Source organism: Equus quagga, chromosome 15 (assembly GCF_021613505.1).
Source record: "Equus quagga isolate Etosha38 chromosome 15, UCLA_HA_Equagga_1.0, whole genome shotgun sequence".
Taxonomy (NCBI): domain Eukaryota; kingdom Metazoa; phylum Chordata; class Mammalia; order Perissodactyla; family Equidae; genus Equus; species Equus quagga.
This window is the reverse complement of record NC_060281.1, coordinates 93,118,780-93,146,066: the sequence shown is the minus strand read 5'-3', so window position 1 is coordinate 93,146,066 and position 27,287 is coordinate 93,118,780. Positions and strand designations below refer to the sequence as shown.

General features: G+C 52.2%; 2 protein-coding genes across 7 annotated transcripts in view; both read left to right on the top strand.

The window, feature by feature from the left end:
- DGCR2 (DiGeorge syndrome critical region gene 2) overlaps positions 1-21,212 on the top strand; it is an 89,281-nt gene extending 68,069 nt beyond the window's left edge. For 5 of the 6 annotated variants that reach the window (XM_046639047.1, XM_046639049.1, XM_046639045.1 and 2 more), the window contains 4 exons: positions 9,553-9,756; positions 15,109-15,261; positions 16,348-16,584; positions 18,248-21,212. In XM_046639047.1, coding sequence (XP_046495003.1) covers positions 9,553-9,756; positions 15,109-15,261; positions 16,348-16,584; positions 18,248-18,504 — 851 coding nt within the window. In that variant the 3' untranslated portion in view covers positions 18,505-21,212. The remainder of the gene's footprint in view (positions 1-9,552; positions 9,757-15,108; positions 15,262-16,347; positions 16,585-18,247) is intronic. The other variant, XM_046639046.1, reaches the window with a different exon arrangement.
- Positions 21,213-22,646: 1,434 nt separating this feature from the next.
- LOC124227324 (carbonic anhydrase 15-like) lies at positions 22,647-25,766 on the top strand. Its single transcript, XM_046641233.1, has 8 exons — positions 22,647-22,743; positions 23,001-23,036; positions 23,654-23,824; positions 24,358-24,518; positions 24,620-24,712; positions 25,088-25,154; positions 25,251-25,417; positions 25,499-25,766. Exons 1-8 carry the CDS (start codon positions 22,656-22,658, stop codon positions 25,721-25,723), a joined length of 1,008 nt encoding a protein of 335 aa, XP_046497189.1. The 5' UTR covers positions 22,647-22,655; the 3' UTR covers positions 25,724-25,766.
- Positions 25,767-27,287: the final 1,521 nt, after the last annotated feature.

Sequence of the window (27,287 nt, the reverse complement as noted above, 5' to 3'; positions counted from 1 at the left end):
CTGCTCAAATCAGGTCAGTATGGCTGTGTGATGCATCAGTTGTTGAAAGAGAGGGGTTATAGCCCCTCGCTGCAGTGTTGATTCACCCGTTCTTCCTTGATATTCTCTAGTTTTAGCTCTGTCTGTCTTGAGATCATGTTATTGGGGACATAGACTTTTTTTTTTCTTTTTTTTTTTTAATTGAGTTATTGATAGGTTACAATCTTGTGAAATTTCAGTTGTACATTACTGTTTGTCATTCGTGTTGTAGGTGCACCACTTCACCCTTTGTGCCCACCCCCCACCCCACCTTTCCCCTGGTGTCCACTAAACTGTTCTTGGTCCATAGTTTTAAATTCCTCATATGAGTGGAGTCATACACAAGATTATCCTTCTCTCGCTGGCTTATTTCACTTAACATAATTCTCTCAAGGTCCATCCATGTTATTGCAAATGGAATGATTTTGTTCTGTTTTGCAGCTGAGTAGTATTCCATTGTATATATGTACCACATCTTCTTTATCCATTCGTCTGTTGCTGGACACTTAGGTTGCTTCCACGTCTTGGCTATTGTAAACAGTGCTGCAATAAACATTGGGGTGCACAGGACTTTTGGGATTGCTGACTTCAAGTTCTTTGGATAAATACCCAGTAGTGGGATGGCTGGATCGTATGGTAGTTCTATTTTTAATTTTTTGAGGAATCTCCCTACTGTTTTCCATAGTGGCTGCACCAGTTTGCATTCCCACCAGCAGTGTATGAGGGTTCCTTTTTCTCCGCAACCTCTCCAATATTTGTTGCTATTAGTTTTCGATATTTTTGTCATTCTAACGGGTATAAGGTGATATCTTAGTGTAGTTTTGATTTGCATTTCCCTGATGATCAGCGATGATGAGCATCTTTTCATGTGCCTATTGGCCATCAGTATATCTTCTTTGGAGAAATGTCTGTTCATGTCTCCAGCCCATTTTTTGATTGGGTTGTTTGATGTTTTGTGGTTGAGTTGCGAGAGTTCTTTATATATTACGGATATTAAGCCTTTGTCAGATATATGACTTGCAAATATTTTTTCCCAGTTAGTGGGTTGTTTTTTTGTTTCAATCCTGTTTTCATTTGCCTTGAAGAAGCTCTTTAATCTGATGAAGTCCCATTTGTTTATTCTTTCTGTTGTTTCCCTTCTCTGAGAAGGCATGGTGTTCGAAAAGATCCTTTTAATACTGATGTCAAAGAGTGTACTGCCTACGTTTTCTTCCAGAAGCCTTATGCTTTCAGGTCTCAGCTTTAGGTCTTTGATCCATTTTGAGTTTATTTTGGTGAATGGTGAAAAAGAATGGTCAATTTTCATTCTGTTACATGTGGCTTTCCAGTTTTCCCAGCACCATTTGTTGAAAAGACTTTGTTTTCTCCATTGTATGCCCTCAGCTCCTTTGTCAAAGATAAGCTGTCCATAGATGTGTGGTTTTATTTCTGGGCTTTCAATTCTGCTCCATTGATCTGTGCACCTGTTTTTGTACCAGTACCATGCTGTTTTGATTACTGTAGCTTTGGAGTATGTTTCGAAGTCAGGGATTGTGATGCCTCCTGTTTTGTTCTTTTTTCTCAGAATGGCTTTAGCAATTTGGGGTCTTTTGTTGCCCCATATGAATTTTAGGATTCTTTGTTCTAATTCTGTAAAGAATGTCATTGGGATTCTGATTGGGATGGCGTTGAATCTGTAGATTGCTTTAGGTAGAACGGACATTTTAACTATGTTTATTCTTCCAATCCATGTACATGGAATGTCTTTCCATCTCCTTATGTCGTCATCCAATTCTCTCAGAAAGGCCTTGTAATTTTCCTTATATAGGTCCTTCACTTCCTTAGTTAAATTTACCCCGAGGTATTTTATTCTTTTTGTTGGGATTGTGAATGGTATTGTATTCTTGAGTTCTTTTTCTGTTGGTTCATTACTGGAGTATAGAAATGCTACTGATTTATGTAAATTGATTTTATACCCTGCAACTTTGCTGTAGTTGTTGATTACTTCTAACAGTTTTCCAATGGATCCTTTGGGGTTTTCTATATATAAGATCATGTCGTCTGCAAACAGCGAGAGTTTCACTTCTTCCCTCCCTATTTGGATTCCTTTTATTCCTTTTTCTTGCCTGATTGCTCTGGCCAGGACCTCCAGAACTATGTTAAATAAGAGTGGTGATAGAGGGCATCCTTGTCTCGTTCCTGTTTTCAGGGGGATGGCGTTCAGTTTTTGCCCATGGAGTATGATGTTGGCTATGGGTTTGTCGTATATGGCCTTTATTATGTTGAGGTAGTTTCCTTCTATGCCCATTTTGTTCAGAGTTTTTATCATAAATGGCTGTTGGATCTTGTCAAATGCCTTCTCTGCATCTATTGAGATGATCATGTGGTTTTTATTCCTCAGTTTGTTGATGTGGTGTATCACGTTGATTGATTTGCGGATGTTGAACCATCCGTGTGTTCCTGGTATGAATCCCACCTGATCATGATGTATGATTCGTTTGATTATTTGCTGAATTCTGGTTCCCAAAATTTTGTTTAGAATTTTTACATCTATGTTCATCAGTGATATTGGCCTGTAGTTCTCTTTTTTCGTGGTGTCCTTGTCAGGTTTTGGTATCAGCGTGATGTTGGCCTCATAGAATGTGTTAGGAAGTGTTCCATCTTCCCTAATCTTTTGGAATAGCTTGAAAAGGATAGGTATTAAATCCTCTCTGAAAGTTTGGTAGAATTCCCCAGGAAAGCCGTCTGGTCCTGGGGTTTTATTCTTTGGGATGTTTTTGATTGCTGTTTCAATGTCTTTCCTTGTGATTGGTCTGTTCAAATTGTCTGCCTCTTCTTGAGTGAGCTTTGGGAGATTGTAGGAGTCCAAGAATTTATCCATTTCCTCTAGGTTATCCATTCTGTTGGCATATAGTTTTTTGTAGTATTCTCTTATAATCTGTTGTATTTCTGCAGAGTCTGTTGTTATTTCTCCTCGCTTATTTCTGATTTTGTTTATTTGAGCTTTCTCCCTTTTTTTCTTTGTAAGTCTGGCTAGTGGTTTGTCAATTTTATTTATCTTCTCAAAGAACAAGCTCTTTGTCTCATTGATCCTTTCTACTGCCTTTTTCGTTTCAATAGTATTTATTTCTGCTCTGATTTTTATTATTTCTCTCCTGCTGACTTTGGGCTTCATTTGTTCTTTTTTCTCTAGTTCAGTTAGGTGTGCTTTAAGGTTGCTTATTTGGGATTTTTCTTGTTTGTTAAGATGTGCCTGTATTGTGATGAATTTTCCTCTTACTACAGCTTTTGCTATATCCCATATGAGTTGCTATGGCATGCTATCATTTTCATTTGTTTCCCAGTATTTTTTTTATTTCTTCTTTAATTTCTTCAGTGATCCATTGCTTGTTCTGTAGTGTGTTGTTTAGTCTCCACATCTTTGTGCCTTTCTCAGCTTTTTTCTTGTAATTAATTTCTAGCCTTATAGCACTATGATCTGAGAAGATGCTTGTTATTATTTCAAATTTTTTTAAATTTGTAGAGGCTTGCCTTGTTTCCCAACATATGGTCTATCCTAGAGAATGTTCCATGTGCACTTGAGAAGAATGTGTATTCAGCTCCTTCAGGGTGGAGTGATCTATATATGTCTATTAAGTCCAATTGTTTTAGTTTTTCATTCAGCTCCACTATTTCCTTGTTGATTTTCTGTCTGGATGATCTGTCCATTGATGTGAGTGGGGTGTTGAGGTCCCCTACTATTATTGTGTTGTTTTTAACATCTTCCTTTAGGTCTGTTAATAGTTGCTTTATGAATCTTGGTGCTCCTGTGTTGGGTGCATAGATATTTCTAAGCGTTATTTCTTCTTGATGAAGTGTCCCTTTGATCATTATATATTGTCCCTCTGTGTCTCTCTTTACCTGTCTTATTTTGAAATCCACTTGGTCTGATATGAGAATTGCAACACCTGCCTTTTTTTCCTTGCTATTTGCTTGAAGTATTGTCCTCCACCCCTTCACCCTGAGTCTGTGTTTGTCCTTGGGGCTGAGGTGTGTTTCCTGGAGGCAACAAATTGTTGGATCGTGTTCTTTAATCCATTTTGCCACTCTGTGTCTTTTTATTGGAGAGTTCAATCCGTTCACATTGAGAGTGATTATTGATGCATGTGGACTTAGTGCTGTTAATCTGTCGCTCATTATCTTGTTTTCCTGCGTTTCTTTTCCTGTTTGCTTTAGACTACCCATTTAATACTGCAATTTCTTATGCTTGGTTTCTTAGATTTTTCCTTATCTATGATTTGTGAGTCTGTTCTGTACTTTATTTTAGTGTCTACCTTGAAGTTTGTATTTAGAATCTCGTGTATAATATAGTCTGTTCTCTGGTGGTCTCTTACTTACTCGACCAATACTGATTTAGACCCTTTGCTCTTCCCCTCCTAAATAATTATTTTCATTTTTTATTCCAACTCGTCTTATTAATTTGTAGTTAGAGTGCTAAGATCGTCCTTGTTTTGGTGGTTTCCTTACCTTTACCCTAATGCTATAATTGAATATTTGCTATCCTGTTCTGGTTCTATCCATCGGTCTCCCTAGTCTGTGGATTGTGTCCCCTTTCTCCCTTTTTTCTTTTTTCAGGTATGAGAGCCTTGAGGATTTCTTGTAATGGAGGGCTTTTGGTTACAAATTCCCTTAACTTTTGTTTGTCTGGAAAAGATTTAATTTCTCCCTCATATCTGAAGAAAATTCTTGCTGGATAGAGTATTCTTGGCTGAAGATTTTTATCCTTTAAAGCTTTGAATATGTCACTCCATTCTCTCCTAGCTTGTAGGGTTTCTGTAGAGAAATCCGCTGACAGTCTGATAGGGGCTCCTTTATAGGTTATTCTCTTTTTTTTTTCTTACTTCCCTGAGTATTCTTTCCTTATCTTCCCTTTTTGCCAACTTTACTACCATGTGCCGTGGGGTAGCTCTTTTTACATTGACAAATCTAGGAGATCTAAAACCCTCCTCTACACACATTTCTCTGTCAATCCCTAGATTTGGGAAGTTCTCTTCAATAATTTCATTAAGCACACTTTCTGCTCCATTTTCCTTTTCCACATTCTCGGGAATTCCTATGATCCTTATGTTCTTACTCCTCATTGAATCCATTATCTCTCGGAGATTTTCCTCATTTTTTTTAATCCTTAGTTCTCTTTCTTCCTCTGTCTGGCGCCATTCAGCCTGTCTATCTTCAATTATGGTAATTTGCTCCTCTGTGTTGTCTACACGGGCATTCAGGGAATCCGTATTCTGTTTTATCTGGTCCATTGTGTTTTTCATCTCAAGTAATTCTGTTTGATTCTTCTTTATGATTTCAATCTCTTTTGTGAAGTAACTCCAGAACTCGGCTTGTTTCTCTATCTTTCTCTCTACCTCATTGAGTTTTTTGATTATAGCTGCTCTGAACTCATTATCACTTAGTTTACCTACTTCCAAGTCCTCAGGACTTAATTCTGTGTTGTTATTGTTTTCCTTCTGGTCTGGGGCTTTTATAAATTGCTGGATGGTAGAGGAGCAGTTTTTTCGCATGGTGGTAGAATTCAGGTGTAGTTACAGCCTGTCACCACTAGATGGGGGGCAAGAGCGGTGTGTTAGCTCTCCGCCTTGGGGCAAGATGGCTGCGCCCACTGGCTTTGTTAGGGGGGAGGGGCGGCTGTGACTCACACGCTCAGGTCTGGGTTCAGATCAGTTCTGTTCTCTGGTCTCCCAAGGCCCTTGATTTATAGGGTCCCCGCGGACAGAAGCTTCCCCCGTCAGCGGGTCTCCACTGAACCAGCGGCAGGAGTCCTGGATGATCCCCCGGTCGCGGCCCCTCCCCCGCTCCTTCCCGACCCGCGCCGCAGCGATTGCAGACTCTAGGGGAGGGAGCGATGTTCTCTCTACCGTTCCAGCGCCTCCAAAGGTGTAAGCAAGGTTTATGATGTCCACCTTGTTGGTATTGTGGGTCTCTAACGAGCTGGCGTTATGTTTATTCTCTGAAATTCAGTTCTTCCAATCTTTTGCTGTATTTTCGAGGGGAGAGAATCCCGGGTCAGCTCACCCCGCCATTTTGCTCCGCCCCCTTCGACATAGACTTTTTAATTGTTACATCTTCCTGGTGAATTTAACCTTTTCATCATTATGTAATGATCTTTTTTATCTGTAGTAGTTTTTGTTTGTTTACTTAAAGTCTACTTCTTTTCTAGCGCTAGCTATAGAATGGTGTTAGCAGAACAGACTTAATAGCCAGACAGCCAAAGTGTGAGTCCAAGCTTGGCCTTGAGCAAGTTTCTTAAGCTCTGTCCCTCAAGTTCCACATCAGGGGTCAGGGGGTGATAGAGCACACACTTCACTGTGGTGTTGGATGAAATTAGCTGATACATGTGCAGTGCAAAGCACAGTACTCGGCATTTAGAAAGTTCTCAATGGATAGTAGCTTTTTATTATTATTACATAATATTTCTGTGCTAGCTTCCTTTCGATATGTCTTTTTGCCCTCTTTTGATTAAATCTTTGAATTTTTTAGTGTCTTATTTTGTGCTATTTACCCAGGATTTTGTTTGCTTCTTTTATCTCTCTTTCTGACTTCTAGTCTCTTTTTTTCCTATACTGGTTCAAAAATTATATTATATATAGCTATCCTTTTAGTGGTTACTCTTACATTTTTAAAGGATGTTATTGATTTTTAAAAAAAAAATCTCAAGATAGTGTCTCTAACTTCCTTCTGAATAATACGAGGACAGCTCCAGCAGTTCCCAGCGTCTGACCTGTGTGCCCCTGTTGTGCTTTGTTTTAGTTTAACGTTGTTCTCATGCTTCTCAAGTGAGCGCTCTTTGGGGAAGGCAGCAGTTGTTTAGATTTCCCCACATGTTTTTCAGTTTCTTCTTACATCCCACTTCTTCCTCCTGGGTTTGATTTTTCCTTCCTCAGATACTTTCTTCAGGAGCTCTTTGAGATGAGGTTGTGTTAGGGCCTCACTCTACTAGTCTCTGTATGAAATGTCTGTATTTTGCCTCCAATCCTGAATGTTAGTCTAGCTGGGTATAGATTTGTCTGTTGACAGTTACTTTTTCTCAAGGCTTTGAAGATGTTATTTTATTGCTTCTGCTCATTCCTTGCTCTGAACTGTCATATGCCCTTCCTAGGTTTGTTGTGTATTATAAATTTTAAACTTCATATCTTCCTGTTGCCTTGACATCCCATGAACAGGCCCTGAGCTCCGCCCAGGTAGCCAGGTGCACCAGTGTGATAATGTTGGCTTCTGCCAGAAGTTCCCCCTCCTTCCCTCTCCTGACTGTGACCTGGTGACCTTCAAACGCTCCTGTGAAATCCCCTCATGCCTTTGCTTGTGTCCTCCCCCAACCCTAGTAAGGGCACTTGTCGCGGGTCCTCGCATCCTCTCAGCTCCCCGCCCGCTTGGTTGAGCCTCTTCCTCGGTGCTCTTCCCGTGTGCCTCCTTCAGCGTGTGGGGACTGTCTCTGTGAATGAAATAAATGGTTTTCCTGAGCCTCTCCTGTGCTGCATCTTGTGGCCACGCCGGACTGACTGTCACCTCAAAGAACACAGAACAGTAGGCAGTCTTCATCTCTCTTTCGCTTTTGAGAGTTTCCTTTGTTCATAACACTGAAGTTTCATCACACTGTCTAGCTATTGATTTATTTTTATTTGTCCTTTTAGGGCACCTGAGGATTTATGTGTTGGATCAATTATAGGAAAATCTCTGCCATTATCTCTTTTTTTAATAGCTTTATTGAGATATAATTTACATACCTTACAATTCAGTGGTTTTAGTATATTCATGGATATGTGCAACCACTACCACTGTCTATTCCGTGTACAACATGTCGTATCCAAATCATGACACATTAGATCTCTTAGTGTTACAAACTCAGTGATATATTGTTGTAATTATCCCTTTACTGTCTGCAGTTGTTTCCTTAACCCAATAGAGCTTTGCTCCACATAACCTCCTTCATGCTGTTAGTGGGAAATATGTCACACACATGGTATATGCAGAGGCCCAACATTAACATTACTTACATATTACTTTATACGATTGCTTTTTAAATCAGTTAAGAGACTAAAGGAGAAAAAAATACATATTTATACTTTTACAATAATTACCTTTTATGGTGCTTTTTGTGTATGCATATGGATTCAAATTACTATCGGTGAGTCAGTTGATTTTAGCCTTAAGAATTTCTTTTGGTATTCCTTGTAAGGCAAGTCTGAAAGCAACAAATTCTCTCTGTTTTTGTTTATCTGGGAAAGTCTTTATTTGCTTTCATTTTTTGAAAGGTGATTTTGCTGGATGTAGGATTCTTGGTTGATGAGGGGTTTTTTTGAGCACTTTGAATATGTTATCCCACTGCCTTCTGGCCTCTGTTATTTCTGCTGGGAAGTCAGCTGTTAGTCTTACTGGGCTTCCTTTATAAGTAGTGTCATTTTTTCTTGCTATTTTTAAGGTTTTCACTTTGTCTTTGACTTTCACTTTCAGTGTTTTTACTCTGATGTGTCTGTTTGTGGGTCCCTTTGAGTTTATCCTACTTCGAGTTTATTGAGCTTCCTAGATGTGTAGGTCTTTGTTTTTCAGTGAATTTGGGAAGTTTTCAGCCATTATTTCTTCAGATATTTTTTTCTGCTCCTTTCTTTCTCTCTCCTCCTTTTGGTGCTCACATTTCGTGTATGTTGGTGCCCTTAATGGTGCCCTGCATTTCTCTGAGGGCTGTACTAATTTTCCTTCATTCTTTGTTCTCTCCATTCTAGCAAAGAATAATTTTATGTGAGTTTCGTGCCCTGCAAGTTCCTGACCACATGAGTTACATAGATTTGACCCCAGATTTAAGTGACACACAGACCCGTGGCTATGGAACTTCTGTTCAGAAGACATCCCTATTGCATTTAGAGACTGGAAAAAACTTGCTTCTCATGCCCATTTGCCTTTCACTGAGCCTGTATCCCTTTGAAGACCTGCCCCTGCCTCATACCTCATCCCTTCCCCCCAGCATCTGTCATGTCTGACTACCAGCTTAAGACTTTGAGTTTTCAGCTCCCTCCTGTCTCTGGCCATGGTCACTCCTCTTCCTCTAGTCCCAGGTCAGCTCTGCGCAGAGGTTATGGTGAGTGTCTGAGGTCCAGTGGATCGTCTTCCCAGGAACCAGCAGCTTCTTGAGAGCCTCATTCAAGACACATTCTGATTTTAAAATCGTTAAGATGTATGGCAGCTGCATCTTAAAATTGAGGGACTCATAAGTAAACTGCTTAGGCAACTTCAAAGCAAACACTTTCCCAAGGACTTTCCACTGGAATCGGGCACTTTCCTGTGTCCTAGCAATCTGGGCTCATGGCTAGGTTTGCCCTAGCCAGGTGTGCTTTTTCCTAACAGTATGTTGTAGTGACCTCTCTTGGACAGCTGCTACCTGTGGCCGTGGGGCAAATGCACAGCATTCCACTACTGGGAGGGCTCTCAGGCACAATCTTACCAGCTCCTGTCCCAGGCCCAGGTGGGGAGAGTCAGGGCTTCCACTGGTAACGCATATGTATGTGCCTATTGCAGGTCAGACGTGTGTTGACATCAAGGATAACGTGGTAGATGAAGGGTTCTACTTCACTCCTAAAGGGGATGATCCATGCCTGAGCTGCACCTGCCATGGAGGGGAGCCTGAGATGTGTGTGGCTGCCCTTTGCGAACGGCCCCAGGGCTGCCAGCAGTACCGCAAAGACCCCAAGGAATGCTGCAAGTTCATGTGCCTGGACCCAGGTGAGACTGACGGTGGGTCACAAGTCAGCTTCCCTGTTCAGTAAAATCTATTGTATTTATATATATTATCTGTAAACAGCTGGAAATTGAAAATTTTAAGAGAAGTATCATTTACTCTAGCACCAAAAAACATGAAATACTTAGGTATAAATCTTATAAAATGTGCGTCATCTGTATGCTACAAAACATAAAACACTGGTAAAAGAAATCAAAGGCGTAAATAAAGGCGAGATATACCATGTTCATGGATCAGAAGACTCAATATCATTGCAAGGTTAATTCTCCCCAGATTGTCTGTAGATTCAAAGCAGTCCCAACCAAAATTCCAGCAGACTTTTTTCTAGACGTTGACAAGCTGATTCTAAAATTTCTGTGGAAAGGCAAAGGAATTAGAATAGCCAAAATAGTTTTTAAAAAGAATAGAGTTGGAGGATTCGTGGTACCTGATTTAAAACTTACTATACAGTCACAGTAATCAAAAGAGTGTGGTATTAGCAAAAGAATAGACACATTCATCAGTAGAAGAGAACAGAGTCGAGAAATAGTCCCACACTTATATGGTCAACTGATATTTGACAAAGGCAGTTCAGTGGAGAAAGGATAGTCTTCAACAAATGGTGCTGGAACAACTGAACATCCACATGCAAAAAAAATATGAACCTTACACTACACGTCCTACTTTATATAAAAATTAACTAAAAATGGTCATAGAACCAACTATAAAACCTTAAATTATAAAACTTCTGGAAGAAAACATATACCCTAAAAAAAGAAAGTCTTTTCAAAGAAGAATGAAAACACAGGAGAAAAATTTTTATGACCTTGGGATAGGCAGCATTTTTAGATATGATGTCAAAGGCATGATCCACAAAAGAAAAATTAAATTAGACTTCATCAAAATTGAAAATTTCTGCCCTTTGAAAGACACTTAAGCAAATGAAAAGATAAGCCACAACACAGAGAAAAATATTTGCAAAACACAAATCAGACAAAGGTCTTGTATTCAGAGTATATAAAGAATTCTAAAAACTCAATGATAAGAAACAAATCACCCTATTAAAAAATGGGTAAAAGATTTAAAATGACACTTTACCAAAGAAGATACATGATGGCAGCCAAAAACCTGAAAAGATGTTCAACAGTGATTGTAAGGAAAACAGATGGAATCCACTTGGGGTACCACACCTAATGGAAAGGCTAAAATAGCACAACTGACAACTCCAAGTGCCAGCTGAGATGTGGAGCGACTGCATCTCTCCCAGTGCTCCCCACTCCCATCCTGCACTGGTGCCCTGGGGGCAGCCTGGGTTCAAGAGGCTCCAAGTGGTGAGGTGAGGCGCCAGCCGTGCAGCAGCCAGTAGCAGAGCCCATGTTGGGGTCCAGGGCATCGGCCCCCAGTTCCTGGTGAGCTGCTGCTCCACCTGCTGTCTCTGACGGAGATTTGTAAACTGTTTCCATGTAACCAAGCTCAGTGAGCTGGTGAGCTCCTCGTCACCGGAGCTCTTCATGCACAGGCTGGGCAGCCACCTGGAGAGGATGTGGGGAAGCTCAGTGAGCTGGTGAGCTCCTCGTCACTGGAGCTCTTCATGCACAGGCTGGGCAGCCACCTGGAGAGGATGTGGGGAAGCTCAGTGAGCTGGTGAGCTCCTCGTCACTGGAGCTCTTCATGCACAGACTGGGCAGCCACCTGGAGAGGATGTGGGGAAGCTCAGGCAGCAGACTTCAGGGCACCTTCAGTTCCAACAGCATCTACCCCAGCAGGACCTGTCATCTGTCTATAACTAGGAGCCAGCAGCCTGGGAGATAGAACCTTGCCCTGTCTGGTATAGTCCAGAGCCGCATGGAGGGACCAGCCATGATGTGGGTCCTCCTGGGGCCCCTGGGCTGATCTCTGGCTCCTGGGACAGTGCTCTCTTCTTTATAAGGTCTGACTGCAGGTGACTTGGTTCTAGGAGATGTGTCTTCCTGGTAACTACTGTGGAGGGACAGTCAGGGACCTTGACCATGTCGTTGGGTTTATTTTAGAACTGATTAAGAGTTAGTCATTGCAGAGGAGTTGCTGCTTTAGGTGCCCTCCCCCAGGATCTCTGAGCTGGCCGTCAGTTAACAGACGTGTCAGCAGCCCCCTGAGTTCACGGGCTTCCTCCCACGGAAGGGACGAAGTATTCTCTTGAGGTTGGAAAAGAATCAGAGGCATCAAAGAAGCAGCTAATTGGTGAGAGGGTGTATCCTTTCTGCATGTTCACTTCCCAAATGCTGTCGGCAGTAATTGCCACGTTTGAGGAAGCTTTTTGGCCCTGTGGGAGGAGGGCAAGAGTGAGCTCTGGCCATCTGCATTGGTGTGGAGTAGGCTGGGCCAGTAGGAGCAGCAGGGGGTCCTGGGAGCCTGGCCTCTCTCGTGTGGAACCCATGTTGGCTGTGAAGTGTCTCCTGGGGCTGGTGATTCAGGACCTGCCGGCATGGCTGTTGCAGAGGTGGGAGTTGACAGCCCTTTGTCCTTCCGCCCATGCAGAGTCCTCCTGCTTCCAAGGACTACAGGTGACTCCTCCCCACTGAATCCTCCCTGCCTCTACCCTGGGTCGGTGGAGGACCGCTTCCTGGTTCCATTATTCTGTGACCTGGTGTGAGTGGCCCATCTCATCTAGGTGAAAGCACGTGGAAGTGTCCATCATGTCGTAGGCCAGTACAGGTTCTCTTCCTTCACACCTCGTCCCATGGCCATCATCTCTGTCCCACCCTCAGCGCTCCATGGCAAGGACCAAGAAGCCCCAGTGTGTTCCAGGGCGGGGCAGAGCAGGGTGTCCCCACCTTGGCACTGTTGAAATTTGGGGCCAGGCACTGTGTTGTGGGGCTGTCTTGTGCACAACAGGATATTGAGTACTTCCCTGACCACTACCCAGTAGATGCCAGTAGCACCTCTACCCCCCAAGCGATTGATGACAACTAAAAGTGTCTCCAGACATTGCCAAATGTCCCTTGCGGGGTGCACAGTCTCCCTGGTGAGATCCCCTAGTGTACATCACGGTGCTTGGTTCTGTAGGGGGTGAGGGCGGTGCATAGGGGCCCATAACAGAGCTGTGCCCTCTAGCTGCAGCCCCCAGTGAGCTTAGGCAGAAGGGACATGTCGCCTATGACTTAGAAGTGTTGGAGGATGAGGCCACCACCCAGCTGGGAGCTGCTGCTTGAACCCTGAAACCCCACTGCTTCTGCCTCAACATGTCCGGGTTCAGGCCGGACTCCAGCCCTCTCTTGGAGCTGCTGCAGGACTCTAGGCCTCCACCATAGAGCTGGCCAACAGCAGGGACGTGGCTGTGACCTGCCCAGCCTTGCTCTGACAGGGTCTGTGGCCCCGGGTAGAGAGGAGTGGGCCAGCAGGTCAGTGGCACCTCAGGCACCGTGTAAGGACTTGCTCCATGTGTGTCCCTCCTCCTCCTGCAAGATCATGAGTGCCACAGTGGAGCACACACTCTGATACACCTGGGCTCCCCACCAACAGAGAGGGTTGGTAGGAAGTAGGGGTGGGGAGGTCAAGAATTAGAGCAGCCACTGACAGGGACCCGAGGGAAGGGCGGGGCCTGTAAACAGGGACTCGAGTCCAGTGCAGACTGTCCTCACTCTCTTCCCCTGATGGGGATGCCAGCCTCCACATGTGAGCACTGCTGGGTACAGGGGAGTGGTCAAGCACTCTGGGAGCACCCCGTGAAGGCTGGAGCCCCCTATGTCTGAACTCAGGCCAGTCACACGGCCTGCTAAGCCTCAATTCCTCCCTTGTAGGGTTGTGGTGAGATACCAGGGAAGTACTAGGTGCCATGGCCAGACACATGATCCTGTTCAGCACCTCCCCTCAAGCTCCTGTTGTGGCTTCCGGGGCTCACACCCCAGCAATAGGGATGGTGGGAGGACAAGGTGGACATGGGCCCTCTGGGGAAGATGGAGGGAGGCACATGCCCCCGTGGATCAGCGGAGCAGGCGACTCTGTGGCCCCTTCCCCCACACTCGCCAGCAGAGGTGTTGCCAGGCTGTGGCATCTTGGTGGGTGCCTGTGGGGCCAGGTGCTGTGTGCCATGTGGCACAGGTCAGCACGCATGTTTCTAAGTGCTCGTCTTCACGTGTGTGCCCAGGGTTGGTGTCAGTGCAGGGTTGTGTGCAGTCTCTACTGAGGTTTAAGGGTTGAGGTAACGGGACTCTTTCACAGCTGCAGTGGGGTCTCATTTATGCATGAGACCTGGGCTGACAGTCCTTCCCCAGCGGTCCACGCAGCAGCCCAGCAGGTCTTAACCAACCCCTCCCCAGTCCGTTAGTGAAGCATGTAAATCCAAGTCCAAAATGGACCCCGTGCTGTCACTTCTCCCTGTCACCACCCCACGCAGGCCACTGTCACTCCCTCGCCTGGATGCTGCAGGTGCCCCCACACTGGCTCTCCGACACTCCCCCGCTTCTCCCCTGCAGTGCTTCCTGCACGCAGCGCTGCCTGAGCCAGGCCCACGCAGGAGGCATCCCTCCCCACTCCAAATGCCCAGGTGCTTCCCGGTGCGTCCTGTGAGAATCAAACTCGGAGACGCAGCCCCGGCCCACTGTCCGCCGTTTCCCCTGCCCTCAGCCCTCCCCGTGGCCGCCCCACAGGACACATGTCTCCTTTGCTTTTGATCCCTTTGTCGTGCCCCCTTGTGTTCTGGTACTTCTCGCAATTTAGACTCACATATGGTGGTCTTGTCCGTCTCTCACACATGTAAGCTCAGCGAGGACAGGGACGTTGACATTTCATCCTTGGCATGTCTTCCTGACACTCAGATCAGCCTGTCGAGCAGGAAGGAGCGTGCTCGGCACCAGAAGAAGGGTGTGCGGCCTCTACAGAGGGTCGCTGCTTGCTCCCTTGGCATGCAGAGCCGTTCTTGCTTGCTTCCTTAGAAATGCTGATCGTGGGGGACAACGTCTTCCTTGCTCACCGATAGTTGTGGGCATTTGCACACAGCAGACGTCCGAGGCCTGCAGCTCCTGTAGGAAGGCACCCAGCCACCCAACACAAATCAGCCAGGGGGAGGCCAGGTGGCCTGTCTGGGGACCGGGTCCCCATGACACCAGGAGGGCACCTGACAGGCCTGTTGTATGGAAGCATTTTTACTGGCCCACAATTTGCTTCTCTCCTATGATGTTCAGTGTTCCTGATTTTGAGCTGTTTGTTTCTGCCATCTGTCCCAGTCCTGCCCAGTGCAGGGAATTGGGAAGCGAGTGTGCCTCATCCACATAGTTGGCCTAGTGGTGGAGGCTGTGGCTGCCTTGTAGTGCTGAACCCCTGGGGCTCGGGACCTCCTTTTCTAGGAGTGGCAAGTTTCCTTCCTTTGCTCCTAACAGACGGCAACAGCTTGTTCGACTCCATGGCCAGTGGGATGCGTCTGATAGTTAGCTGCATCTCCTCCTTCCTCATCCTGTCCCTGCTGCTTTTCATGGTCCACCGGCTGCGCCAGAGGCGCCGGGAACGCATCGAGTCCCTCATCGGAGCAAATCGTGAGTGCTCCAGCCCCTGCCTATGATGCCACCGTGGAGGCCTTGCCTTGGGCTATGTCCCCTTGCAGGAGGCATAGGAAGCAGGAATAGGGCAGGGAGGAAGGAGAGGACATTGACGGAAGGTGCCCCAGGGTGTCCTTGCCCCACCTTCTCACCTGCTGCTGGTCTGGGGAACTGGAAGTGCTGTCCCCGGGACCCAAGATCAGAGACCGTGGACATGTGGAGGGGGGAGTGCAGCCACAGTGCCAGCTGCTCTTCCCAGCGAAGGGCAGCCACTGTGTATTCAGACGATGATGATACCTTTTCCAAAAGCCTAGGCCATGAGTGTGGGCCACCTGCCAGGAGGTGACCTGCCAGAGAAGGAGTGGCAGATGCCCATGGCCATTAGGCAGTGTAGAGAGTATGGCTCACCCTCCTCAGCCCAAGTTTTCTGTAGCATCCCACCCCCCAAGAGAGCTGCTGAAATCACCCCTGGTCTCAGTGAGCAAGCTGGGGCTCCCTGGTCCCGTGTGGGGAGGGGCAGAACAGGTGCACACAGGCTGGGAATGGTTCAGAATTGAGGTGGCAGGAATGCCACAGGACTGCGCTGGCTGTGGTTAGGGGCCCCAGTGCCTCCTGGGGCTGCCAGGTCAGGTGTGAGGGCCCCGTGTCACTGTGGTCCAGCAACGTTTTTCCGAGACTCTCCTCACTTCTTACTGAGCTGCAGGGTGAGCAGAACTCTGAGGCCATCATGGGCTAGACACCCAGAAACATGTTAGAGCTCGAGGGGTGTGGTGAGGGCTGGGGCGCAGTGGGCAGAGCTGAAACCGGGCAGCAGAAGAGGCAGACCTTAACACAGGCTGCATGTGGGTGAAGGGCAGGCAGGCACTGAAGGAGGGGGACTGGGCAGGAGATTCAGGGCAAGTCGGGCTTCTCAGGTGATTGTGCCTAGGGGGCAGCTGGGCATAGGAACATGACAGTCAGGATGTCTGGCACCCTGGGCCTGGGGTGGCAGATCAGCCTCAGGAGGTGTGGGTGGCTCAGGAGCCGAGCACCACGCCTCTGAGTGACATGGCTCTCTTGCTTGTTTCCACTTTTATTGCCCAGTGCACCACTTCAACCTCGGCCGGAGGATCCCCGGCTTTGATTATGGCCCGGATGGGTTTGGCACAGGCCTCACACCGCTACACCTTTCTGACGATGGAGAAGGGGGGACTTTCCACTTCCATGACCCTCCACCTCCCTACACTGCATACAAGTACCCCGACATCGACCAGCCAGATGACCCACCGCCACCCTATGAGGCCTCCATCAACCCCGACAGCGTGTTCTACGACCCTGCAGGTGCTCCCTTCCCCACCCACCCAGGGAGAGGGAGTAGCCTGTCAACAGCCATCCAGCATGTGGGACCGGAGGCCCAGCGTCCTCCCCAGTCGAGAGGACTGTGAAGCCCTGCTCCTTTCCGGCATTCTCCTCTCTCTCTGGTTTCCCCTTTATGGTGGAACCACTGTTGATGAGCGGCCTCTTTCCAGGGCTGCAGGTGCAGATGAGCAGTGGTGGTGGTCACCCTGCCCATTGCCTTTCTCCTGTGAGCACCTGTGCTGTGCCTGTGAGCCAGCAGCCTTTGGGGCACCCTCAGCTGGGCTCTGTGCAGAGCTGGGGAACCAGGCGCTGGCGGTCGTGGGTACGGGGCTGGCCCAGAGCCTCCTGGCCAGAGCTGCAGGGGCGAGGTCCTTCCAGAGCACACCACTGGGCTGTAAAGACACATGTGCCCGTGTGGTGAGCTGAGTCGTCGCCATCATGACATTCTCTCATGTTGGGGGGCAGCTCTGAAGTGGAAAGAAAGTGTTGGTTCTGTGATGTTGGGCTGATGACTCAAGTCTTGGCCCTCTGGTACTGCAGAAGATCCTCACAGGGCTGTGTAGCACAAGAGGAGTGCCAGGTGCCTCGCCCTTTGCCTGGCTGTCCCTGTGCCTGGTGTGCATTGCAGGTGTCCTATCCTGTTTCCCTGTGTGCTACACCCTCTAACACACATGCACGTGCACACACATGCACCCCTGCTGTATGATGGAGGGCAGTGCCCTCCCCAGAATGGCTGGCCCCTTTCGTGCCCACACCCTCAGCAGAATGGGCATCGCAAGAGCAGCACTCCCGTCCTGTTGGTCATGTGTGTTCAACTCAAATGGCTCCTCTGTGGTCTTTGAGGGTGGGAAAGACTTGGATTTGACCCTGCCCTTGGGGCACAGGTTGTCATAGTCTGTGGTCAGGGCGCCAGGGTAGAATGAGCTTCCTGCCAGGGATGCAGCTAGGGGACCACAGGTCCCACATGCCTCCATGACCAGGCTGCAGGGGAGGAGATGCTTCGCAGGGCAGGGCAGCAGGATGGCTGGGACCATGGGGAGTGGCTAGGGGGTGCACGTCCTGGGCCCTTGTGCCCCGAACTTTCAGAGAGAGCCTGTGGTAGGTAATAGGGAGCAGGCAGCCTGAAGGGAGTGGGCTGCCACAGGCCTCCCTCAAACCAGAGCTTTCTGCAGGCCCCCTGTTTTTGCGGGGCTGCCTACTCTGGCCCTCTGTCCCACCCTCTCATCCCCGTATTCCAGCCTCAGCTCCTGGCCTGGGGGCTGCGCACACTCTGTTGACCTGTCCGCCCCCAGCCCAGTAACTCCCTAATGCCCCTTGAGTCCTGCTTTGACCCCCACTGAATCTGAGAGGGTTTCTCCCCTTCCCTCCCTTTGTTCTGGTGACTCTATCAAAGCATGTCCCCCTCAATACACACTGTGGTTTGCTCACTGCTGCCCCCCTGTACCATGTACCATGGCAGCCCCCCACAGTGGGATGGTAAGGGGCAAGCCCAGCATGGCCTGGTCGGGGTGGGTATCTCCCCCGCCCCCTACAGCAGGAGGGGGAACATTCAGGCAAGAGAACTGTCCCCTGGTTCTGTCCAGCCAACCCTTTTTCCCTATTCCAGGCCCACTGCCCTTCTGACACCCTCTGTCTCCTCCTGCAGACGACGATGCCTTTGAGCCAGCAGAGGCTGGCCCACCAACCCCAGGGGATGGTGGCGGTGAAGGTGCCTCATCACGGTGCCTGGAACAGCCTCTGCCCGCCACAGGGGCCCCTCTGGCAGACCTGGAAGACTCAGCCGACAGCAGCAGCGCCCTACTTGTGCCCCCTGACCCCACGCAGAGTGGGAGCACCTCGGCCACAGAGGCACTGCCAGGGGGTGGCCACCACAGCCGCAGTTCCCTCAATACCGTGGTGTAGAGGACGGCCCGGCCCTCAGCCCCGACGGGCGGGGAGCATCCATTTGCTGTGAAGAAAACACCGATCCCCGTGGAGACTTGAGGGGCCTCTGAGTGAGCCTGGACCCAACTGCAGCACACACTCACTCACAGCATGCGGGTGCACATGGAGACCACGCCACCTCCTGAGGGAGCGAGCGCCTGCACCCAGTCTCCTTCAGGGCTTCAAAGACATGCATAGCTTTGGGTCACTGTCCTTTTTAAGCGGCAGAAGAATGACAAAGTTTGTTCAAACTATATGTTTGAGAAGTAGGGAACAAAGAAGGTGGTGTGGGCCTGGGCGGGGGCCTAGCCACACCCAGCCTTCCCAGCTTTGGTGGGCTGGCTTGCTGCAGCATGCCATCCAGAGGAGCCTGCTGCCCACCCAGGACGGCCACAGTGCACCTCTCTGGCCACTGCTCTGGAGGGCACTTCTGGGCGCCAGGGTATTTGTGGACTGTCAGTATCGTCTGGGCGGTGGACTGGTCTGCTGCAGGGCAGATGGCCTTGGAGGTTGCTCCAGTGGCTGCTCTGGGGGTGGCTTTCCACGAGTCCAGCTGTGAACATTGAGGGTGACCCTGCCCCAGGCTGGGGCCTGGCCTGGGTCTCTGTTGTCCGAGGCCCTGGGAAAGGGAGCCTGAAGGAGTTTGAACTCTCCACTCTGTCTTTCCAGGTGGCTCTGCAAAGCCCAGTTCTGTGCCAGGAGGCCCTGGCCCGGCCCCTTCAGTTTTCTCCCCAGCATTACTGTGCATGGCTCCCCCAGGAGGTGGCTCTGGAGCTGGGCCAAGGCCCTTGGCCATGCATGAGTGTCCTGGCCCTGGATCCTCTGCTGGGGCTTGGGAGCAAAGCTGGCTCCTGTCTGCTACCCTCTGGAGCCCTGGAGCCCCTCCTGTTGAGTTTGCCCCTGGGGCTGGCCTGCCACCATTCCACCTTATTTGTGCCATAAAAGGTTGTTTCCTTGGGGGGGGGTGGCTGAAAGTAGGTTCTGGGCCGTGTCCATCTCCTGAAAGTCCACTTCTTGCACACCACCGCCACCACTGGAACCAAGTGCCCTGTGACCGCATGCCACCTTCCCGTCCTCAGCAGCGCAGGGTGCTGGGTGCCCTGCCCGGGGGCCTTTTGACCGAGGGACCCTGATGCCTGTTCCTGGGCAGTGGTCTTGTCTCCTGACACGGGGCTTTTACCATTTCTGAGGTTTGGAGATTAAGCGGGTTCTGTGCGATTTTTAGCACATCCATATCTTTTCTATGTTGAATGTTTGGATCTCTTCCTTTGTGTGTGTGTGTGTGTGTCTATGTCTGTGTGTGTCTGTGTGTGTCCAAGTGGTGGCGGTAAACAGGAATTCGAACATGGGGCCCCACTTTCCCAGGCCGGCCATGGCCTCTTGGGTGGCACTGAGGCGTGACCAGATCTTCGTCTCTGCCCCTTGTCTCAGAACCTGGAGCCCTGTTCCTGAGCCCCCTTGCAGACCAACGTGCAGCAAGGGGAGCATTGACTTGAAGTGGGTGCTTCTGTGGTGCTGTGGTGACACACCTCGGTGGCACTGCCCAGTTCTAGGCATGTTCTCGCACTCTCTGCTTGGAAACCTGCTTTGTTCTTCCAGTATGGAATGAGATTCTTGAGTTGCCCCACAGACCTGACTTTTGTCCCTAGAGCTGGCCAGAGGTGTGAGTTTTGTCATTGAACTGCCTGTCCTTGGGCTTGGCCTGCAGGAGTCGAGTGCTGGAGGCAGGCCTCACGCCCCTTGCTAAAGGGCTGGTCCTTCATTGAGAATGGCGTCCTGGGCACATGTGCCCACGCTGGCTGCTGAAGACAAAGCAGGAAGTGTGTCATGCCTCGAGTGTGTACTGGGCACAGGCCTTGTGGGTGCCAAGTGAGAGTCCTGAGCGTGCCTGCTTTGGACTGATTACCCTAATGGAGCTCCACTGGGGCCTGGCCCCAACAGCTCAGGGTCCCTCCCAGCCCCCCCGTGTCTGGCCCAGGCCTCAACACTATGTGTACAGGACAGGGCAGCTGGCATGAGATGTGTGGGACTGGGGAACTTCTTTTGGGGACTGAAGGACTGCTGGGGCCAGTCAGGCATGCAGGAGGAAGGGGTGGCCTGAAGCAGACCATGAGGGCTGTAGAGGGTGGGCCTGTTCTGGACTGGCCAGGGTTCTGTCCAACGTTGCTCGGCCTACTGGCGTCCTTAGGCTGAGCAGAAGGCCTGTGTGCAGTGCTGCTCCAGACCTGCCTGCTGCCTGCTGCATCTCCAGGAGTTGGTGCCCCAGGAGCTCAGCTCTGCTGGAGGGCGGTTGTGCGGGGAGCAGGAGGAGAGCTGGGGTCTGCTCTGTCCAGTCACTGCCCTTTGTAAGATCTGGTTGTGCTCCATGGCCTGGTGAAGAATCCTGAGGCCAGCCCTGGCTGAGACTCTTGTGCTCCTGTGGGAGAAGGGCACCCCTGCCCCATGCACACTGGGCCCCTGGAGGGACAGGACAGGCTCTTGGAAGGGCACCCCTCCCTCAGGACCTGACCTGCCTGGTGGAGGTGGGAGTCAATACTGTACATTGTCTCAATGCCTATTCTTTATGTTTTCCTTTCACTAAGGGTTTTTAGTTTGGGTTTATTTTTGGTTGGGTTGGCACTAATCCTTTTCTTAAGATGCTGTGAGAACCATTTCATCCAAATGCCAAATAAATTTATGTTCTGGAGGAGGCGTGGTCAGTCCTTGGTGTGACCCAAGCTGGGGTGGGAGGCTCCCGCCAAGTTGCCACCGAGGCACAGGTGCGGAGATGGGTGGATGGAGGAGGTGGGTCATCTGTGGAAGCCAAGGGCAGGCACAGGGCTCTGAGACCCCCCTGTCCTTTCAGTTCTCCAGCAGTGGTCCTTCCAATAATTTCCCAATTTGTGATTTGGGCACAAGAGGGCACCCAGGGGACTCAACCTTGGGCAGATCCTCGTGCTTGCCTTCCTAACCCACCATCCTGGCTGTCTGCCCAGCTGGGGGAGTGCAGCAGTCAGATGGGTGAGGGGTCGGGGTTAGAAAAGGAACCAGGGAGTTTCTCAGCCAGGATAGGAATTTTGAGGAGGCAGCCCCTCATTCCTGAACACATCTGCATGGCTGAGGGTGGTCCTGAGCCCCCTGGTCGCCATCAGCACCGCCGACAGCGTCCCGTCCCCTGCTGCCAGGGAGGGGCCGCCTCCCTTCCCCCAAGTGGGAGGAGCCCAGGCCTCGGGATTGGGAAAAGGCGCAAGGTGCAGAGGTGTTCTCCCTACCTCTGGCACCCTCAACCCGCAGGCCCAGTTGTGCTTACGGTCGCCGCCGGCACACCAGCACCCGGCTGCTGAGCTCTTTCTGGACGGCGGCGTCTTTTCTCCTGGCCACACCAAGAGGTGGAGATAACAGATCCCCACTTTCCAGGAGAGCATACTGAGGCTCGGGCCACAGCATGGGGTCTGCTGGACGCCAGAGCCCTCAGGGCCTCCGGAGCTGCTGCGGAAGCGGAGTCCCAGCCTGAGCCAGGCAGGGCAATGGGGGTGGGATGCAGCTTCCTGGAGACCCACTGGTGAGGTGGTCCCCCAAAGAAGGGCAGGCCTGGAGCAGGGCTCCATCTCATCCCAGGTCTGCAGGAGAGCCCCAGTAAAAGCAAGGCTGTAGTTTTTGGGGGGGTCCCAGAGGAGAGGAGAGGTGCCCTCCCATGCCCTCCTTAAACCCGGCCCCACAAGTCAAGGGCACTGAGATCCAAGGTGGTCTCCCCCTTGAACTTCCGTCCTTGCTGGTGGCCTTTGCATGTCACTCCTGGTTCCCATCCTCCATTTCTTCATCTTTAAGTGAGCATAATAGACCCCACCCCCCAGGATTAATTAGGGGGACCCGTGTAGAACGTTTAGCAGCCGTAAATGCCAACGATTGTTGCTGGCATGCAGCTGCGGCCCTGGGGTCACAGCATGTGCCTGGTGAGCTCGGAGCTCTCTCTTCCCTGTGCTGGCCCTGTCTGGGTGCTCCCCCCCCCCCATATGTCCTCTGCAGTGGCTGACCTGTGAGCCAACAGGACTTAGCCACGCCCCTAGCCCACCCCACTAATAAATATACAGCTGCCTCGTCCTGCCGTCCTCCAGCACTTTCCAGTCTTCTGGAGTTGCAGCTGCTGCAGCATGTTGTCTCGGGGCTCTGCACTCACCTTCCTTGCCCTCAAGCTCTCCTTCCTCGCATTGCTGCTGGTTGTGGATGCGGACTCCGAGGGTGAGCACCGGGACTCTGCCCATCTTGAGTCTACCGCACCTCCCCACCCTTCTTCTCCGCCTGAGGCCCTGCTACTGGGGTGGGGGTGGGGGGTTCTTTTAGGAAGGAGTTACTGGAGTTGGGGCAACAGGAGAGCAGGGTCTGCACTGGCTTCCCCTGGCCTAAGCTGTCCCCTCCTATTCTTGAACCCTGAATGGGATGGAGCTGGGAGAGGGCCCAAATGGCTCCTCAGCTCAATCCCTTCCCTCTCTCCACAGGAGCCTGGTGCTATGACTCCCAGGACCCAAAGTGTGGTGAGGACAGAGTGTCATGTGAGGCTGTGTGCAATTGGTCTGTGTCCTGTGGCCACTAGGCAGTCTGGTGCAAATGTGGTCAAAAGGTGGTCTGCACGAGGCTCTTCTGTGGTCTCTGCAGGTTTCTCTTGATAGTCCTGGGCCACAGTAGCACAAGGCAGTGTGCATGTGACTGTCCCTCTGCATGTGTGTCCGGGTCCATGGCTGCTGTGATCTCCAGTCCTGCTGTGTGTGCAAAGCTGCTCCTATCAGGCGGGGCCTGTAAGCCTGTCAGTGTGGTCAGCCCATGTGTGTGCAGGTGGTGGAAGTCCCCACTGTGAATGTGTGGCCGTGTGCCAGGAGACTCTTCCATCCTCGTTCCTGTGGGGCAGTCACCCATAGGTGACTGTCAAGTGTGGCCTAGGTCAGGTGGTGCCTGCCTGGGTGAGAGTGTTGCAAATCGGTGGCTTGGCCAGGGTGGGGGGAGGTGCCACTTGTGACCTGTCCGTGGGGGTGGAGGGAGAAGCTGGCTAGTCTCTGGCTATGTGTGGGAGGGAGGGAGAGGCCACCTTCCTCTGTGCACCCCCAAGTTGCCTCCCTGACCACCCACCTACAGACCCCAGGCCTTGTTCCCTCAGGCCCCACCCACTGGAAGGAGATAGCCCCTGCCTGTGGGGGTCCAGCCCAGTCTCCCATCAACATTGACCTTCACCTGGTCCAGCGGGACCTCACCCTCAGACCTTTCATCTTTCATGGCTACGACTCAGCACCTCCGGGCCCATGGACTCTGGAGAATGATGGCCATACAGGTCAGCACCCTGGGCTCAGGACCTCCCAAAGACAGGGGCAGGAACCCCTTGCATTGAGCGGGAACTCCCTTACACACACGGGGATCAGGACCCCTCCAAAAGAGATGAGACACTAAACAGGGGTCAAAGACCTCCCTTACATGGGTCAGGAAGCTCCCTACCAATAGGAATCGGCCATTGCCCCTGAGGACCAGGAGTCAGGACATACCTACAAGTCAGAACTCCCCACAGCACCAGGGTGCCCGGGAGTAGTCACAAGCCCCTACAATCACACTTAGCTGCCTTGGGTCAGGACTCCTGCCCCAGGAGGGCCACCCTCTCTCCCTGCCATGCAGGGTGGGGGTTTCCACTGCAGTCTGTGGAGCCCCTCCCCACTGACCAGCAGAGGGCCTGGACTGTGTCCTAGTTCTATGGAGGCCCAGCCAGGGAGCAGGCTGTCCCGGGGGGACCTTTGCTTGAACCCTGTGCCCTAATGGCACAAAGGCGGGTAGGTGGGGGGAAGGGAAGGGTGTCATGTGCTTCCTCGCCCTCAGTGCTGCTCCACGTGGACACTGGCCCGCAGAGCCGCCTGAAGATGCAGGGTGCTGGGCTGCCACTACCTGCCTACCGTGCACTGCAGCTACACTTCCACTGGGGGGGCCCTGGGCGAGCAGGCTCAGAGCACAGCCTGGACGGGCAGCGCCGCCCCATGGAGGTGGGCTCAGGCATGGGGTAGGGTGGCGGGAGTGGCCTATGGAGGCCAGGGGGTGCATGGTGGGGGCGGCTGGGTACCTCCCATGGTCTGTGCCTCCCCAGATGCACGTGGTCCACATGAACACGCGGTACCAGAGCATGGGGGAGGCTCGAGGTCACCCTGATGGGCTGGCAGTGCTGGCCGTGTTCTTGGCGGTGAGGGAGGGGCCCTGTGACTCCTCACTGTGAGGGAGGGAGGGGCTGTGTGACTCTGTGTGCTTCCCAGAAAGGGGGTCCACTGGGGTCTGCAGCGGGGGCAGGGTGGGACTGTGGAGTTTGTGGTGGAGTAGAGGGGGTTCCGGGGTCTGTAGGGTTTAAAGGGTTCTGTGGGAGGATGGGGCCAGTGGGACGTAGTTGATCTGCAGGGTCGGGGTAGGGGGATCCTCTCCCCAGCAGATCTCCCAGATCCCCCGCACTGGGAGTCTACCCTCCTCCCACTTAGAGGCTCCCCCAGACTCCCTCAGACTCCCTCAGAGTTCCCCCTTTGGAGACCCCCACTCAGAGCTCCTCTCACTTGGAGCCCCTCCCCAGGAGCAGGACTCTGACAACGCCAACTTCTCGGCCCTTGTGTCGGGCCTGAAAAACGTGTCTGCGCGCGGTGAGGAGCGCCGGGTCCCACCTGGGCTAGGGGTGCTGGGGGCCGGGGCGTTGGGCACAGGGAGTCCAGTTCCAACCCCGCCGCCACTCCCCCCAGGGGTCTCCGTGGATCTGGCGTCCACCTTCCCGCTGGCCTCGCTGCTGCCCGGCGCCTCCGGCCTCTCGCGCTACTATCGCTACTCGGGGTCGCTGACCACGCCCGGCTGCGAGCCCGCCGTGCTCTGGACGGTCTTCGAGGACGCGGTGCCCATCGGGCGCGCGCAGGTGGGGCCGCCGCGCCTTCCCTGGGCGGGGCTGCCCGCCGCCCGGCCGCCGTTCTTGACCGGCTCTGCCCCGCACCCTCAGGTGGCCCAGTTCCAGTCGGTGCCCCAGGCCGGGCCCCCAGGCTCGCAGCCCGCGCCGCTCACAGAGAACTTCCGCCCGCAGCAGCCTCTCGGGGGGCGCAGGGTCTCGGCCTCTCCTGGCGCCTCCGTCCGCGGGGCAGCCCCGGCCCCCGCTCCCCGCCTGGCCCGTGTGCGCGGGGCTCTGCTGGGCCTGGCGCTCAGCCTGTGCCTCCAGCCGGGCCCCTAGGATCCAGACGCGACCCTGCTCCTGCAATAAACGGTACACGGAGTGAGCTTGGCCTCATGTGGCTGGCGGGGGGAGGGGTCTGGGGCGCACTGCCTCCCCCACGGAAGCGGGATTCCTGCTGTAACCCACCAAGGCCTCGGTGGGCCTGTCCATATACAACCAGGACTCCCCTGACTGACCTTCCCCTACCCCACCACAGCCAGTCCTAGACCGCCAGGCGTAACCCCAGACCGCCAGGCGTAACCCCAGACCTCCCAGGACCCCTCTGAGAGGGAGAAGGCACCCCATCTCCCAACCTTTACCGTATGTCTAAATCCCCTGGTAAGACAGAAGGAGAAAAGCTAGCAGGCCTTAGAACCGCCACCTGCTGAAGCAGAAGATTACACGTTTTATTTTAAAAACCACTGGCTGACGGGCCCTGGGACACTGCCTGTGGTTCAATGATGCCTCCAGCTGACTTTTCCGCGAGGCCAGGCCGGAGAAGCTGCTGCCTCCAGGCTCGGCTGAGCGGGTCCTGGTGACAGGAACAGCCAATGAAAGGCGAAACGAGGCGAAACGGTGCCCAAGTGACACTGGGAAGTCACGCTGCAGAGTCTGAGTGTAGGGTACCACTTTCTGGAGAGATACTAGTGTCCAGGTGACTGCCTGTGGAGAGGCCCAGTGAAGGGGTAAGTGTCCTTGTTATCACTGTCCAAAGCGAAGCTAAGAGTCCAAGAGACGCTGACTAGGGGCAGCCGTGTCCAGGCAACGCTGTCCAGTGGGAGGATGAGTCCGGCGGATAGAGCGAAGCTGCCGGGAGGTAGGCTGCTGTCCCGTTGATGTCCCGTGGAATGTGGCTGTGTATCCATCCGGGTGACACTGTCCTGACTGAGGCTGTGTCCGGTGACGAGGTCCCCACAGCCCACGTGTCCCAGGCGTCTGTTGCTTGGGGTGGGATCACATTCTATCCCAGTGCGTGAAATCCCTGCCTCCTCGCCAGACCCTTAAAAGAAAAAACAACCCGCAACCTCCTCCCGTGAGGCAGAGTCGTCCCGCCGGGCCGCAGACGCTTAGGCTCACCCCGCCCCGTGCCCTCACTGAGGCTGACATACCCCTGGGCCAGACACTTCCCCGGCTTTAAGGCCCAAAGGGGCTTCCCCCCACCCAGCCCCCAGGCTCGGTCTCCAGTGGTTATCGCTGGCTGCGCGGAGCCACCCACACCTCGCGGACGCGATCCCGGCGGCCCCAGCCCGCTCTGTCCTGCCGCCTACACCCCAACACCGGAGCACCAGCTGGCGCGTCCAAGGACCCCTCTCTCCGAGCCACGCTCCACGCGGGGGCGGATCTGTCCCCTTGCTCCTCTGGCCGGGGGCGGCGCCTCCAGGAGCACCTCGCCCCAGGCCCCCTCGGCGCGGCCGGCTCAGTCCCCGCCGCCCTGCGGCGCCCCGGGCGGCACCGGCGTCTTCTTCAGGTTCTTCCGGGCCGGGGCCCGGTTGGCGCCGCCGTCGGCGGGACCGTCCGGGGCGGCGGAGGCGGCGGCGGGCCTCGCGACCGCGGCCAGGGCGTTCACGGTGCCGAGCGCCCG

Bases quoted from the DNA above. Each gene is read 5' to 3' on its own strand.
- LOC124227324 (XM_046641233.1), top strand. From the start codon at position 22,656: ATGTTGTCTCGGGGCTCTGCACTCACCTTCCTTGCCCTCAAGCTCTCC. The intron at 22,744-23,000 runs GTGAGCACCGGG...CTCTCTCCACAG, and splicing joins TGTGGATGCGGACTCCGAGG to GAGCCTGGTGCTATGACTCC. The intron at 23,037-23,653 runs GTGAGGACAGAG...TTGTTCCCTCAG, and splicing joins CTCCCAGGACCCAAAGTGTG to GCCCCACCCACTGGAAGGAG.